The sequence below is a fragment of the Rhinolophus hipposideros genome (assembly GCF_964194185.1).
Source record: "Rhinolophus hipposideros genome assembly, chromosome: 5".
In the NCBI taxonomy this organism is placed as follows: domain Eukaryota; kingdom Metazoa; phylum Chordata; class Mammalia; order Chiroptera; family Rhinolophidae; genus Rhinolophus; species Rhinolophus hipposideros.
The window spans coordinates 38,446,089-38,462,878 of NC_138051.1; the positions used below are offsets into that span (position 1 = coordinate 38,446,089).

Here is a 16,790-nt window from a genome sequence, read left to right on the forward strand (position 1 = left end):
ACGTGTATCTGTCCCTCTTAGGGAGGAGCAACGGAAGAAACATGAGCAAGCACGAAAGGAGAAGAAAGCAAAGGTTTTGGGAGCTCGGAGGGGCCTCATTATGGCTGCAGATTAATCGCTTTTTAGCATTCTGTAAATATTCCTTTATTCTGAACCTTTTTTTTTTTTTTTGTAAATATTTTCATACTGTCCTCCCCACTTTAGTCGAGATCTTTTTCTGCTCTTAACTTTGTTTATAATGTATAGTGTTGGTAGGTTCTTCACATGCTACTCTGAAAAGATATTATTACCTTAAAGCTCACAAATTCTGCAAAATGTTTTTAACCTAAGTCCCTGTACAATTCAGTTTTCTATAGATTTTTGACCAAATTTTTTATGTCAAGTTTCCTCTGCTGGAGCTAACATGAACGAAACTGCAGTTCTCTTCTAGGCAAAAGCCTGATGGTAGCTAGTTGTACCACAGGCTTTAGTAGAAATTGAACAATAACGTATTATGAATAGGGTAAGCTGGGAAAAACTGTCACTTCATCCTCTAGAGAACCTAGTAGTCTTAGTGAATCTGTGGGCCATAGGGGTCGATTATGGCATCAGTATTTTACCTGTGTGAAGTGTTGTGCTCAAGCTTATGTGCACCTCTGTTCAGGTCACTTCATGTAATTGCCATCCGTCACTCAATAGATTCTTAAAAACTATGGCTCATTCTATCCTTGCTTATTTAAAAATACACAGGGCCATACTGCAATTTGAGGAGTGCTGCTTTAAGGATAACTATGCTCTGTCAAACTTAAATCTTATTCAATTTATGGGAAAGACTAGCGTTGCTTAGTATCATTTCCATGTTTGTTGCACCTAAGTGGAGCTTCTGAGTTTTGTAGTGCTTAAGATTTTCATAAATAAATTTTTTTTCTCATGGTGGTAGACTCATTCTTTGTAAACATAATTAGCTTCCAAGATTTAGGTGACCAGCTAAAATTAACAAGAGTGTGCTTACATCCCTCATGCATCCTTTCTTGCCCACCCACTCCCACCCCAAGTGGAAATGACCGTGTCCTTTTGTACAGATTGTTATACTTGTTGTTATACCTATATGAACCCACAGAATATGACATACTTCTGGGTGCTTAATAAATGCAGATTTTGCTATCAAGAGGCAGAGATCAGATCAATCAAGAAACCTCAGGGTAACTGTTCAAATACACTGCTACTGGGATGGTAAAATGATACAACCACTTTGAAAAACAGTTTGGTAGTTTCTTTAAAAAGTTAAATATATGTCTACTATATGACCCAACAATTCTATACCTAGGTATATATACCCAAGAGAAATGAAAACACGTCCACACAAAAACTTGTATACAAATATTTATAGCGGTATAATAGTGACCAAAAAGTGGAGACAAATCCAGCTGTCCATCAATGGATGAATGGATTAAAAAACATGCACTAAAGCAATGAAGTACTGATAACATGGTACAACATGGATGAACCTCAAAAACTATGCTAAGTGAAAAGGCAGACACAAAAGATCACATATCGTATGATTCTACTTAAATGAAATATCCAAAGAAGATAAACTTATAGAGAAAAAGTAGATTACTAATCTAGTAGTTACTGGGGGTTGGGGGTGGGAATGAAAAGTGACTACAAAGGAGTATTGAGGTTTCTTTTTAGGCTGATGGAAATGTTCTAAAATTAGCTTGTGGTAAAGACTGCACAATTCTGTAAATATACTAAAAATCAATGAACTGTATACTTAAAACACACAGATTTATGTAAATTATACCTTAATAAAGCTGTTAAAAAGATAAAAGAAAATATACAAAATAGATTAGGCCAAGATGATGGAAAAGCTATGAGCCTTTGTATATGCTATTTAACTTGGCTCTCAGGATACTGACTACATTATAGTTTCCTACCTCCTCTGAGATGACAAGAATTGATCAATTTAAACTGTCAATGAAGGTCTTATTTTTGGTATATGCAATCTCTGTAATACTTAAAATTTTGACTGGGGAAGCTTTGGGGACATTAGTCTAATACCTGATTTAGTTTCTCCAGTGGTTAACTTAAAAGTCACTATAAAGCAAGAACTGGTAAGGATTATGCATCTTTGGCAGACCAGCTCTCTAGGTGTTTATGGACATGTTTGTCACCTCAAAATTCATACATTGAAAACACTAATTCCCAATGTGATGGTACTTGGGAGATGGGGCTTTGGGAGGTAATTTGGTCGTGAGAATGGAGCCCTCATGATGGGATTAGTGCCTTTGTAAGAAAAAGAGACGATGTGAGGATACAGCACGAAGGCAGCTGTTTACAAGCCAAGAAGTGGACACTCACCAGACCCCACATGTGCAGGTACCTTGATCTTGGACTCCCAGCCTCCAGAACTGTAAGAAGTAAGTGTCTGTTGTTTAAACCACCTAGCCTATTGTGATTTGTTATAGCAGCCCAAGCTGTCTAAGAGTAGGTATGTCTTTTCTTGGTGACTTCCATAGTATCTTAATATTTTTCTGCGGTCTCCTTTCCTCAAAGATGGATTAGAAAACAGAAGAAACCTACAAGGAATAGAGAGGTAGAAGGCCATCAACAGTCGTCTCAGAGACTCTGCTTTGGAAACCACCTACTCATGTAGGAATTGTTTCTAACAGGAATCATTCTAACCAAAAACAGTTATTTACATAGCACCTCTGCAGCAGTACCTGCATTCTTTACATGAAGGTACAGCTTAGAAACTGGTTTCATGCTGTTTCCCTCTATATGGTACCTGTTAGCAGCAGCATTTAGCTTTGTCTTAGAGAATACATACCAGCCATTGATTGGATGCCATTGAAGAAATACTTTATTTTGCCTGGGTCATCATGGATACTACCACCCTTAGTTTTAGACACTAAACCACCACGTGATCTCTATTTAAAAAGTCTTGGATTAAGCACTGGAGAATTTTCATAGGCAAATTCCTCTGTGTGGGCTGGATCAGTAAACACGCCAATAAAATCTATTTCTAGGAAGAATGGACCATCCACTTTGTCAGCCAGGGTGAATCCAATAGAAGAGATCTAAATTCAAAATAGAGAAATTTATCAAAATCACATATACTAACGTACTGATGTTCTTAGAATGTTAAAATTCCATGAGGTCATTACTATAGCTGGTTCTGTACACTGTCAGCCCTTAGCAAGTATATCATAGTTCTCATATATGCTATAGCAAATTCTAAGAGGAAGTACAGGGCTGCTTTTTCCACATTCTATGTCTCTCTTTAATGTAGGGCCACTTACGACTAAAGAGAACAATGTGGGTCACTAACGGAAGTGCCTGGACACTCTCTTGAATTCTTAATACTGTTTTCTTATTTTAAAACTAAAATAAAATATAGCATGCTGAAAAGAAGACCATAATGAAATTTCTCCAGGATGAGGGTTTGACTCAAAGAATAGGTCTGAATCAGCATCTGTCTGGGTATTACAGGGGTGGCCTTGAGTAGGAATTTTCACTTTTCATTTTGCCAGCCTTCAAAATGAACCGAACTCAGCCTCACAGGAGTTCTATTTCACTAAAGAGAATACAGTTCTAAGTGAAAGGAGAGGAAAATGTTACCTTGTCAAGCAGAAGCTGGTACTGAGCATCCCGGATTCTTCCTTGATTAGAGAAGAAAAATTTGGAGAAAGGAATCTGAAAAAAAGAAACCATTTACTTCATAGCTGAATGTAAGTAACCAAAGCATTTGCAATTACAATAATAAAAGAATAACAGTTTAGATTTAATTCTAAAATTATTTAATATGTGCAGTTATGACAAGTGGCTAGTCTCCAGATCACAGACATATAAGAAAAAGATGAAACCCAATAGAAAAATAGGGATGGGGAGAAACAGGCACACCTGTATACTGTTAGTAGAAGTGCAAATTAGTACAACTCTTTTAGAGGGCAGCTGGCAATTGTGGTAAGATTCTAAGGTGCCCCCCAAGATTTCCACCTTCTGGTGTACACATACCTTATTCCAAGTATTTGAACACTAATCTAGCTAAGTGCTGCTGTGAAGAAACTGCAGAAGTAAGGTCCTAAATCAGTTGACCTTATATATAGGGAAGATTGTCCTCTGTAGGCCTAACTTAATCACGTGAGTCCATAAAGAGAACGGGTGAAAGAGACTAGCCACATGGCGGGATTCAGTGATGGGGAGGAAGATTCTCTGCTGGCTTTAAAGGTGGAGGGAGCTGAATGGCAAGGAATATAGGTAACTTCTAGGAGCTGAGAGTGGCTCCTAGCTGACAGCCAGGAATATATCCTAAGAAAATAATTCAGGATGTTTACTACCACAGTGTTTGGTACAACAGCGAAAAACTCTGAAAACAATCTAAATGTACAATAGAGATGGATTAAGTAAATTGTGGTCTATTTATATAATAAAATATGCATTTATTTAAAATGATGTAGAAATATATTTCAATAGAAAGTTGTATATAAAATTCAGTGAACAATACATGTTATACAACAGCATATACATGTTATAAAAGGGCACAATGCCATTTTCATTTAAAAAAGTATAAAAGTCTGAAGATACATACTAAAATAAAAATAGTATTTTATCTCTGGGTAGTGGTTCTACAAAATATTTTTTTCTTTTTGGCATTTTCCAAATTTTCTATAATTAAATATTTGTTTTATTTAATAATTCATTATATGTATATTACTTATATACAAGTGTTACAAACATAATAATTATATGTATTAGTGCACAAATATGTATCAAGAGCCTATTATATGCCAGGCACCATTTCAGGTGCAAGGAAAACAGCGAACATACAAACAGGGTCCCTGCTCTCAGAATTTACAGAATTAACGTTCCAGGGGAGCAGGATAGAGATGACAATTAACAGACAATTAATGAACAAAATAAGTTTGCATATTGATGTTGTTTGAAAAAATTAAACAGCGTGGTGTTACTGAAAGTGACTGGATTAGAGGGTGCAACTCTGGCTAGATGGACCAGGAAAGGCCTCTGAGGCAACTTTTGAGCTGAAAGGTGAATGCCATGACAGGAAAGAGGAAGCAGGTGAAGATACGGGCCGAAGAGCACACCAGGAGATACAACACGAAGTACCAAGGGTCTGAGATGGACGTGAGCTTGTTGAGTTTGACCCATAGAAAAGGGACCAGTATGCAGGAGAGAGGTAGGAAAGGAGACTGAAAGACGAAGACAGGTCGGGTATTGGAGGCCTGGTAGGCCATGTTAAGGAGTTTGGACTTCATTGTATTGTAAGGGGAAACCACTGAAGTCATGGAGTCTGAGCTACGCTTTAGAAAGCTCACTGCTGTGTGCAGAGTGGATTTAAGGAGGCAAGAGGACAAAGGGAAATCCATAAAGAAGCTACTGCAGTAATCCAAAGGCCTGAACTAGGGTGAGTGTGGAAGAGATGGCTAGAAATGTCAGATTCTGGGTGTTATTTTGGAAGTGAGGTGACAGGATTCACTAGGAGACTGGATGTGGGATGAGGGAGCAAGGAACCAAAGATGAGTCTTAGATTTAAGTATAAGCAATATGGGAGTTTTCTTTCGAGTTTATGAATTAAAAACCTGCACTAGTCAGAAGACCGGAATGGGCACTTGACTTTGACCTCACTCCCTGAATTTCCACTTATTTTCCTCCAGATTAACATTTTTCACCTTCTCAACACTGCTTCTCATTTACCAAATAAGATGGCCTTATACTATCAAGAAATAAAAATTTTGATTGTAAAATATGAAGTATTTATTCCTCTTAAGGGAGCCTTTCTACTAAGCTAGGGACACAAGTCGAGTTGCGTGGAAGAGGTGATAATGGCAGATACTTGAAAAGGAACATCTGCTTGGGCACAGAGCAGAGATGTACCCGTGAGTTAGCATGCGCCTAGCCATGTCCTTACCAAAAATATTTGATATGCTGGTTAACATTTATGTTAATGAAAGGAAAAGTCAACTGTGTAAATCTCCTCCTTAGGTCTTATTCCTTCTTTTCCTTCCCACACCTTCCTAGAGGATAATAATAATAAAGCTACAATGTAATCATGAGCTCAAAAGACTTCATACATGGAAAAACTGTGCTGTTACCTTGACCTCCTGCCAGTAGGGCCCCCCACGGGTGAACATGAAGTAACTGTACATCTGATTCTTCCTCTGGATTATATCCGTGTCCTCCCTGATATTCACCATCCAAGGCCGACCATCTCCTCGGACACGGAGATACAGAGTGTTGAATTGAGACCAATCATAAGACCTCTTTCTATCAAAAGGGCCCTACGGCACAGAAAGGAAAGTTAATTTCACCTCATTTTCCACTATTAGCAAAATGTGAGTCATCACCCTTTGTAGCAATGAAAGGATCCACTAGCCATTTGTCTGTCTCCTTGGGCTCTTGTCACCATAAGGAGGCAGATAAAGCTGGTGATTCTTATTTTAGCACAAAATACTGATATAGTTACATGTTTCTAAAGTAATGTTCAAGACATGATTGGCCCAGGACAGTGTTTGCATGAGGAAGGCACTCACTTGCGTCACTGAATGGAAAAGAACTGCTGTATGTACTTTCTTTCCTTGGTCCTATGGCTCCTGAGTGGGCAACTTAATGCTTTCTCATAAATTAGAAAACTATGAAAGGGCCCAAGTTTTAAAATTGATATTTTATAACAACAGCTACCATCCATTGAAAACTTACATTAGGCATTTTACATACATAATTTGATCCTCACAACAGCCGGAGATGCCTACTATCATCGTGCTCCATCTAATAGGTGAAAAAACTGAGCACTCAACTAGTAAGTGATAAATCCGGGCTGTTTAACTCCAAAATCTGTGTTCTTTTTCTTTTAAAAAACTTTTATTTACTTTAAGTGTGTTTTTCCAGGACCCATTAGCTCCAAGTCAAGTAGTTGTTTCAATCTAGTTGTGGAGGGTGCAGCTCACAGTGGCCCATGTGGGGATCGAACCGGCAACCTTGTTGTTAAGAGCACCGCGCTCTAACCAACTGAGGACTTGGTTTTACATTAAATTTTGCTCCAAAAGATACATCAGAGCTGATGGTCTGGCTAGATCTTATTTTTGGGGAAACACAGTAGCTGTATAACTTTGGACAAATCACTAAATTTAAGCCTCAGTTTCCTCATCTGTAAAACTGGGATGATCATACCTTACAAAATTGTGAGGAATAAAAGGGATAACATACATAAAGTAATTAGTACAAGGACTGACAGGATACACTTAAATGTTGTCAACATTTTTCATTACTCCACAGTGAGTATCTAGCCACAGAATTATTTTCACCTGTGGACTGACCAAAGCCATCTTGTGGATTTTCAAGGCCTGGAAAAAAACCTTGTATGCATAGTTTGTTGCCTTTGAAAGAATACATACTACCTTTTTCATCATTATCTGGAGAGAGGGAAGCCTAATACGACTCCTAACATTTGCCTTTCTCCTTAAAGCACAATATCTAAGCAAACAGCTGGGGGCTGTGACCAAGGCCAGGCATGGAAACCTATCCAGAGCAGCCCTGAAACAACACCTGGTCAGCAAATTTGCAAAAAGCCATAGGCCAGAAGCGAGGTAAAGGAACTGACCTAAGTAATTTTGGAAAAGAGTTTTCTGACTGGAAACTGCAAGGTTAGAGAAAAAAGAAACTATACATAAACACTGTATTCTAGTTGGTAAAATTGTCTCTCTCAGGGTTATGGGTTAAAAATTCTGAAATTGCTTTACACATATACTGGGGTTGAGTTAATAAGTAAATGGTGGGAAACATGTTTCTCACCGTCACACAGGGAAGTTTCAGATAAGCTAGAGGGGTAAGGCTAGCCTGAACCACATGGCACTAAATTACATCTAGCTATATCCACGGAGATGTCCTAGAAGTAGTATCAGCCCAGTAGCAACAAGCATCCTCAGTGCCCAGATCTTGGTTTCTGATACCATACTCCAAAAAAAGGAACCAGTACTCTTTCGAGAAATGTCTAATTCTAGGGTTGGGGCAGGGAAAATACAAGATGAGTTTAGAACATCCTGTAGTGCCAAAAAGTGTTCAAAAGCATATCAAAGGGACAGGAGCAAACCTACAAGAGATCCCAACGGCCAAATCTGGAACAATTTGAGCAACAAAGTAAATAACATAATATTGGATTATAACTTAAAGTGTGAGTCCATACTAAATTACTGAATGAATAAATAAATGTGGAAGAAACAAACCTCCCTTTCTGAAGAATCCCAAATAACTATGTAAATACTACGTCTTCCAGGAGATAGAACTTAATCCCATGCCCTACCCCACATCTTGAAAGTAGGGTACACTTAGTGACTTGCTTCGAAAGATCAGAGTATAGAAAAAAGAAAAAACGAGTAACCATGGAGCAACCTGGCAAACACTACCTTGACCAGGTAATCAAGGTTAACACATCGGTGATAAGTCATGTTGCTGGCATGTACCCGACATGTGACGAGAAGCGTACTTTACTCTGTGGCATTTTTCCTAAAAACCCAGAATCCCAGTCTAGCCAGGAGAAAAAACAGAAAATCCCAAATCAACGGTCATTCTACAAAAATACGTGACCAGTATTTCTCAAATCATCACGAAAAATAAGGAAAGACTAAGAAATTGTCACAGACTAGAGACTAATGACAACTATAATGTGGTACCCTGAATGGGATCCTAAAACAGAAAAAGGATATTAGTGGAAAAACTAGGGAAATCCAAATAAAGTCTGCAATTAGCTAACAATAATGTACTAATGTTAGTTTCTTGTGACACATACACTGTAACAATATAAGATGGTAACAATTGGAGAAGCTAGGTGAGGGCATACAGGAACTCTGCACTACTTTGCAATTTTTTCTATAAAATGAAAACCATTCTAAAATTAAAAGTTAAAAAAAAAAAAAAAAAGCCACAGGCTGCCCATACATGCACTCTAAGGAACCCCTGGCCGTTACAGGGTCTGCGGCCTACAGAAGACGGGATGCAAACTCCCCCGATCATTATTCAAATGTTTAACCTCTCAGGGCTCCTCAAACATAGCAATGCCCCGCTCTGGCCCCAAGTGATGCCCAGAAACAAGCAGTCCCTCCTCGGGAACCACTTCCCCTTGTACTTCCACTTTACACTTGTGCCCAGTAGTTATTTAACCCCACATACAGATGAGATGCCACGCGTTTTCATTTACAGAAACAAGGTCTCTGCTATAGTTCAGGATACAGTGAAGTTCACCCCAGTTCACTAGGAAACAGGTTTCTGGGCCTCACCTACCCTGGGAACCTTGGACATCATTGCACAGTACCCACTGCGACCACTTTCCCCATCGGGGGGGGCCTCAGAGCTCAGCGTTCCATACAGCAGTGCACTTTGGTTATTCTTGCCCATTTTCAGGAACACTTCACTTCTGCCTCCAATTGTCTTATCCGAAGTCACTATCCACTTGTCCAAATCTTCTTTTCCACGGAACTGCCAGACAACCTTGGCTTGTTCCAGCAAGACCTCTTGCAGAGGGCGGCCTTCAGGCCCTATCCAATGATTCACAATATCATCCTTCAACCGCCTAAAATGGTCCTTTATTTCATCCGTAATTGCTTTATCAAAACTAACTTCAGGCTTCTCCTCAGGAGAAGTTATATCCAAAGCAACTTCTCTCTGGTGATGTCCTTGCAAAGCCTCTTCAGTGTTCCTCTGAGAGGAGCCTTTGCTGGGAGTAGCCACTGGTTTCTGAAGACTCTTGGAACAATAGCCTGCAACGCGAGTACTCAAAAATGGACACGAGGCAACACTTGGCTGTGGGCATTTTCTGAGAATATACGTGCCATTCAGCAATTTGCGAACCAAAGCCATGGTAAGAAAAAGTCAAAATGTAAATTTCTCCCTGGGCTATCAGGGAAAGAAGCTTCAGCAAATAGCCCAATTCCACCTATAACAGAAGAGACATTGAAGAGTTACCAGTGTAGCAATGAATACAATTTCAAATTCAACAGGGACCATGCATTGTGAAATTCATGAGCTTATTTTCTAATTCTATAAACATTTACCCAGGGCTACTATGAAGCAAATACTGTTTGCACTGTATGTAATGCATCCCACTGCCATGTGAAAAAAAACAAAGATGAATATGACACAGGTCCCCCTCATGGAGTTTATAATCAATCCCCAAATAATTCAAGTATGTGTTTCCAAAGGTTGTGTCAATTTTAAAACAAATTTTTATGCTGGATTTTTAAAGAAATAATTGGTTCCTAAAATAAAATATTCAACGAATTCACTCCAGGACCTAAGCTGACACGTTAGCACTTTATCCATAAAAACAGGGAGTACAGTGTGCATTGTATGTGGAGTCAGAAAATTTAAGACTTGACACCTGGCTCTGCCCTCTTATTAGGATGTATTGTGAATATTGGCAATTTCACATGGCTAACCCTAATAAAGCTGTTAACCTCAGGTAAAACAGTTGCTCTTTTGAGGCCTCCATTTCCTCAGAGGTAAGACTGTGCTAACACCTCCCTACCTACTTAAGGGATTCTTCTGAAACTCAGGTAGAATGATGGCTATGAGAGGGTTCTCTGATCCAGTAAGTCAGATAAGATCCGCAAGATTCTTCACGTCCAACAAGCTCCTAGTCCAAGGCTCACACTTTGGGTAACAAAGCTTTGACTGGAAGTCACTATTTGAGCTCCTCAAAGATAGAAAATAAATAGCACTAATACCACCACATTTAAATACCATTCTTAATATTTTCAAATCACCCTGACATATTATCTCATTTAATGCACATACAGCTCCTAAAAGACAAGGCAGGTAGATATTTCCTGTCTCTAGGAAAGAGATACCAAGTGAAGTAACTTGCCTAAGCTCACGATGCTAATCAATATAGAAGCTGTAACTAGAACCCTGGCCTTAAATCCTTCCACAAGATGCTACTGCTTCTCTATATGTAAAACATTTGCAATATAACTTCTATAGCCCTAGCAAAACAACTTTGCTTTTAGGAGCAACATTTAATGAGTGTTGGCAGGAAGTGCTACCAGAACCAGGAAAGCTAAATAGTCCCCCCTCCTACCTGTTCCAGCTCCTGCTAAAAGGAAATAAAATACGCAATGCCAATTTCTTTGTCTTTCTCCTGTCCTGGCCCAAGACCAGGAGAGAGAAAAAACACTCACTCACCCACTAGTCAGAATATGGCACTCAGTGAGAAACTAAATGGAACACTGAAAACCTAATTTAAAAAAAAGGGGGGGGGGCCCCAAATGCCAAAATCCAGCTCACCTGCCTCAGTGGCCTAAGAGTCTGCACCGAGATAACACCCCAACTGCTTTCACTACAACACAGGATAGGTCATCCTCCCAGAATGCCCTCCTTCCTCATTGCCCACAGCAGGTGGACCAGCACTTCTCTCCTAGTCCACTGCACTCTGTACCCTGCTTCCAGGCTTGCAACCCCCACTTCTTTCCTCTACTCAGCATCTAGAAGGGCCTAAAACACAAAACTCATCATTTATCTTCTCTGATTCAAACCCTTCAGAGGCTCCCTCCTGGTTTTAAGAATAAAGCCTAACTTACTCCACAGGGTATACAACACTCCTCCAGGTCTGGCTTCTGCTCATCTCTCCAACCTCACCCCTCCTCACACCCGACTCTGTGCTCCAATCAGAGAACAACGGCAGTCCAACAAGCGCCACTCAGTACTCCCTCTCTGGCCTTCAGGCCTTGGTCCATTACTGCTCCTAGGCCAGGAGTGCCCTCTACCGATTTCGCCTGGCTAATTTATCCTTTGGGACTCAGCTTAGATGTCCATTACATCCTCCAAGATCCTTCTTTTACTACTCAACTCCACCACGCCCCACTGGGATGCAGTGTCTCACTGAAACCCAGGCTTACACTTTTCCTGCTACAGTTTACTGACCAGTTCACTTGTCAGTCTCCCCCACCAGACTGGAAGTGTCTAGAGGGGAGGGATTATCTTCATTATGGTACTTCCACTTCCCAGGATAGTGTCAGGCATGCAGAAGACTTCTAATATTTGTTAAACAACATCTCCACCTCCATCACTAGTGTCTTGGTTCAAGGCCTTATTGCTTCTTACAAGGACTATTATAATTCCCCTAACAAAGGGCTTCTCAAACTTTAAAGTGCCTATGAATCATCTGGGAATTTTGTTACAGATTCTGATTTAGTAGGTGTAGGATGGGGCCCAAGATTCTGCATTTCTAACAAGCTCCCAGGTGATGCCCTTGTTGTTGGCCCATAGGACACCATCCTTTCAGCAGCCAAGTCTAACACATCTCCCTGACTCCGATCTCCCCCTCCTCTCCCAATCCATCCTTTGCCCAGCAACAGGGAGTTTTCTAAATATGACAGCACTCCCCTTATAATAACTCAGCAATTTCTTCCAGAAATTCAAACTCTAAAGTGGTACACAAGGCCCTCCAAAAAGTGCCCAACTCCCTGACCTACCTTCTTACATCCATGAGCAACACCCTCAGTTCTATTAAGACCAACTGGAATCTTGTCTGAACACACACACACACACACAAAAAAGAACATTGTTCAAACCACAAAAGTGCCAAACATTCTATTATCCTGGCTAATATGAGCGACTGCTGTATCTTGACCAGTCATGGCATTAGCCTCACTCTAGACAGGTAAGATTCTCTCCTACGTAAGATTTAAGATACCTAATCATAGAATGACCACCTCCTAACTACTTCCTCCAAAATTACTTAACACAAGCCTAAATCCAATATAGTCCCATGCCAAATGATGTTTCAGTCAACAATAAACGGAGTATACAAAGGTCATCCCATAAGATTATAATGAAGCCGAAAAATTCCTATTGCCTAGTGACATCATAGCCATCCTAATGTCATAGTATAACACATTACTCACGTGTTTGTGGTGATGCTGATGTAAACAAACCTACTGTGCTTCCAGTTGTATAAAAGTACATACAATTACACACAATGCATAATACTTAATAATGATAATAAATGACTACTGTGTTTCCTGGAAAATAAGACCTAGTTGGACAATCAGCTCTAATGAGTCTCTTGGAGCAAAAATTAACATAAGACCCGGTCTTCTTTTACTATAAGACCAAGTATAATATGATATATGATATGATATGACATGATATGATATATAATATATAATATAATATAACAAATATAATATAATAACATAATACTGGGTCTTATATTAATTTTTGCTCCAAAAGACGCACTAGAGCTGATGGTCCGGCTAGGTCTTATTTTTGGGGAAACAGGGCTTGTTGTTGGCTTATATATATACTATATTATACATTTTTTTTAATCTCATGAGTTTTGTTACCTTGTTGGTGTTTTGTTTTTGTTTTTTAGTTTCAGGTGTACAAAACAACATGATTAGACATTTACACCCCTCACAAAGTGATAACGCCCCCAAATCCATTACCCCTCTGACATCATACATAGTTATTACAGTACCATTGACTATATTCCCTACACTGTGCTTCACATCCCGTGACTATATATATATTTAATTATAGTTGACATTCAATATCTTTTTATATGTTTCAGGTGTACAGTATAGTGGTTAGGCATTTATATAATCTATGAAGTGATCCCCCCAATAAATTCAGTACCCATCTGACACCCTACATAATCTTTACATTATAGATATTCCCCATACTGTATTTCACATCCCCATGACTATTTTGTGATACCAATTTGTACTTCATTATACTTTTTACCATTATTTTAGAGTGGACTCTTTCTACTTGTAAAAAAAAAAAAAGTTTGCTGTAAAACAATGTGCCACGTTACACTAGCAACAGCCTCTCACATCTTGTGTTTACCACGTCTCTTGATTGCACCATTTCTCTTGTGCTTGATTTAATCTCGTGTTGTTTTGTACAGTCACATGCTGTACAGGCTTGTCGTGTAGAGGAAATAAGCTATTACCACACAGCCTGGGTGTGTAGTAGGCAATTCCATCTAGATTTGTGTAAGTGCACTCTATGATGTTCAAACGACAAAATTACTTACCGGTGCATTTCTCAGAGTGTATCTGTTAAGTGGTGCATGTCTGTAATACAGGCCTTCTAACACCCTCTTACTGAGATGCCCCATGGTTTCCTAAGGTGTGTATTCTCCCTCACTACAAGGAGCAATAAACCCAACTTGTTCAACTATGGGCATGTTCCTGGTGACCTCTGACTGTGGAGGGCATTGACATTGCTCTTCCTCCATATTCTCATAAGAACCTGCGCATACCTCTCACAGTCCTTACATAATTTTAGACTCTTACTTTTATCTAACTAACTGACCTGATCTCCGTAATCTTAGGAATTATGATTTGAACATAACTGATGCTTCATAATGTTTGCTGAACAAATGAAAACCATATAAATAGTGTTTTCACATGGACTAAAAATGAAAAGAAACTAGGAAAAATAAAAAGTTGATCTAAAGTCCTGGAATCATAGGTAATATTTAAATTTCCCTCACTGATAGTATTTACCTCTACATATACAGAAATATGGAAAATAAATATGCCCATAATATGGAATTTATGCAATCATAAAAATCATTCTCCTGAACCCCTTACTAAAGCTACACTACTAAGAGGCAAATAAGGATGAATTAAACTTGCTATGTGCTAACATTACAAGTATAAAAATGTACAGAAAAAAATATTTTCGGCGGGTAAGAAAAAAGGCTTCAAGTCACATGCAGGATGATGGGATTATGAGTAATAATTCTTTATTACCTATTTTCCAAACCCTCAGTAGTGTTGTTACTTCTCTAATAATAAAAAATTAATTATAAATGTTTTGGTTCATATTTTTACCAACCAATAAAGTCAAACCCGTTAACGGGTGATTCCGGCCCGAAGTTGGTGAGTTCTGACAGCGACATAACGCGCGCAGCAAACAGAAGCCTGTAAAGATAGTACAGCCAGGGCTTACCACGTGCCGGAAACGGTTCTAAGTGTTATTTTCACTGACTCCTCACAACAGCCCTGAGAGACGTACCATTATTATTTCCATATTAGAGACCAGGAAACCGAGGTTCCAAGATAAAATAGCCCGACGTCAGACATCTAGTACCGTGTTTCCCCGAAAATAAGACCCGGCGGGACAATCAGCTCCAATGCGTCTTTTGGAGCAAAAAGTATAAGACCCGGTCTTACATTATATAAGACCGTGTTTTATAGTAAAATGAGACCAGGTTTCATTTATATAAGACTGGGTCTTACCGTAAAATGAGACCGGGTGTATATATATATATATATATATATATATATATATATATATATATATATATATATGTATATATATATGTATATATATATATATCCAGATCTTATAGTAAAATAAGACCAGGTCTTATATTAATTTTTGCTCCAAAAGACGCATTAGAGCTGATGGTCCGGCTTGGTCTTATTTTCGGGAAACACTGCATGTGTCAAAACTAACTCTGCAGCCCTGGCGTTAAGCTCCGATTCCAGTCCGGGAGCAGTCCCGGCCGCGCCGCGGCTCAGCCCTTACCTGCCAAGGCTCTGTCGCCACCGCACGTCCCGGACGCCCCAACAGCCCCCAGGCGCCCGCTCGTCTCCGCAGCCGGGGCTCAGGAGCGGACTCCGCCCCGGTCCCCAGCTTTTCCCGATCCGTCCTCGCCTTTCAGACGGTGTGGGTCCATCTGCTTTTACAGTCCGGTGCCAAACAGGCACTATGATACTAGAGTTCCGGCCTAATACGGAGGCCGGGGTGTACGGAGTAACAAGGCTCCCCAAACCCGAAGACCTGAGGATTTTCGGCCGACTAGCTTCCAAAAAGGCCCGGTTTCCACAACACCTGATTTTTTTCTGCCCTATGTGAGAAAGGAGAGAATTCAGGAAAGCTTGTCGCCTCTTCTTCCTGCATCCCATCTTCAGGCTGCTATATCCATCCCTCGTCTTTCAAATAGGACCCAAATTTTGCGAACGCTCCTTCGCCCCGAGGCGCCAGGGTCCCCTCGTGCGCCACCATTCCGCAGCCGCCGGAGCTGTCTATGACCTCAAAGGACTGGTTCTGCTGGAATTGCCCCCGCGGAATCTTTGGACACCCACCACGCAGCTGGACAGCAAACCGTCCTACCCGCCGTTTCCAGTCCCGCCCGGTGGGGTCGCCCACTCCACGGGGCTTGTATGTCTTGTGCGCACCCCTGTTTAAGCACTTTCAATATAGAATCTTGATTATTAATCATTTACTTCTCACTTCTTCCACCACGCTGTGAGCGTTTTGGGTCCAGAACTGCGCTGTTCTTTGGGTCCCCAGGACCTAGCCTGGCGCTGGCAGGAATTAAGCTCTCAGCATGACTTGGAATGAATTGTAACCTCTGGCAGTTAACACCGTTCTTCTCCCAGGATTCTGAAAGACCTCACCAAATACAATGGCCTTTTCCAATTTTCCTCCATCACTGGTTTCCACGCCACGACCTATTCCTTCTTGAAATTCTGCTTCGACTTTTCTAGTCTTTACACTTGCCTGGTTCTCCCACCTCCCGGAACCTTCCCTAGCTGCCACTTTCACTCTCTTCTTTCTCTCCCACAACCTTAAATGAGGTTGTCTCCAAAGCCCAGCCTGTGCCTCCCTCTTTTCTACTTTCAGATGAGTCATCTAAAGACAATTAGACAATCTACTTCCCTAAACTCCAGCATACATTTCCAACCTCTTGATAGCAGTTCCAGCAGTGGGTAATACTGGAGCATCTCAAATTCTGTGTGTCTAAAACGGAACTATCATATTTACCCATATGAACTCCT

The 16,790-nt window shown here is 40.2% G+C and overlaps 2 protein-coding genes across 6 annotated transcripts in view; one reads left to right on the forward strand and one right to left on the reverse strand.

Annotated features, from left to right (window-relative positions):
- The window catches only part of NUSAP1 (nucleolar and spindle associated protein 1), a 27,260-nt gene extending 25,767 nt beyond the window's left edge, over positions 1-1,493 (forward strand). Inside the window, exon 11 of the mRNA XM_081048957.1 lies at positions 22-1,493. Coding sequence (XP_080905083.1) covers positions 22-115 — 94 coding nt within the window. The 3' untranslated portion in view covers positions 116-1,493. The remainder of the gene's footprint in view (positions 1-21) is intronic.
- Positions 1,494-1,859: 366 nt separating this feature from the next.
- NDUFAF1 (NADH:ubiquinone oxidoreductase complex assembly factor 1) lies at positions 1,860-16,790 on the reverse strand. 5 transcript variants are annotated; one of them, XR_013993350.1, is made up of 6 exons: positions 15,535-16,790; positions 9,274-9,925; positions 6,093-6,278; positions 3,601-3,675; positions 2,810-3,059; positions 1,860-2,558 (listed from the first exon to the last, which is right to left on the reverse strand). XR_013993350.1 is itself a non-coding variant. In XM_081048492.1 (6 exons), the coding sequence occupies exons 3-6, from the start codon at positions 9,847-9,849 to the stop codon at positions 2,910-2,912; spliced, it is 987 nt and encodes a 328-aa protein (XP_080904618.1). In that variant the 5' UTR covers positions 9,850-9,925; positions 14,839-14,924; positions 15,535-15,661; the 3' UTR covers positions 1,860-2,909. The 5 variants fall into 5 exon arrangements, 3 of the variants coding, with proteins under 3 accessions (XP_080904618.1, XP_080904617.1, XP_080904619.1); XM_081048492.1 differs by adding an exon at positions 14,839-14,924 and having other exon boundaries at positions 1,860-3,059; positions 15,535-15,661; XR_013993351.1 differs by lacking the exon at positions 6,093-6,278 and having other exon boundaries at positions 15,535-15,641.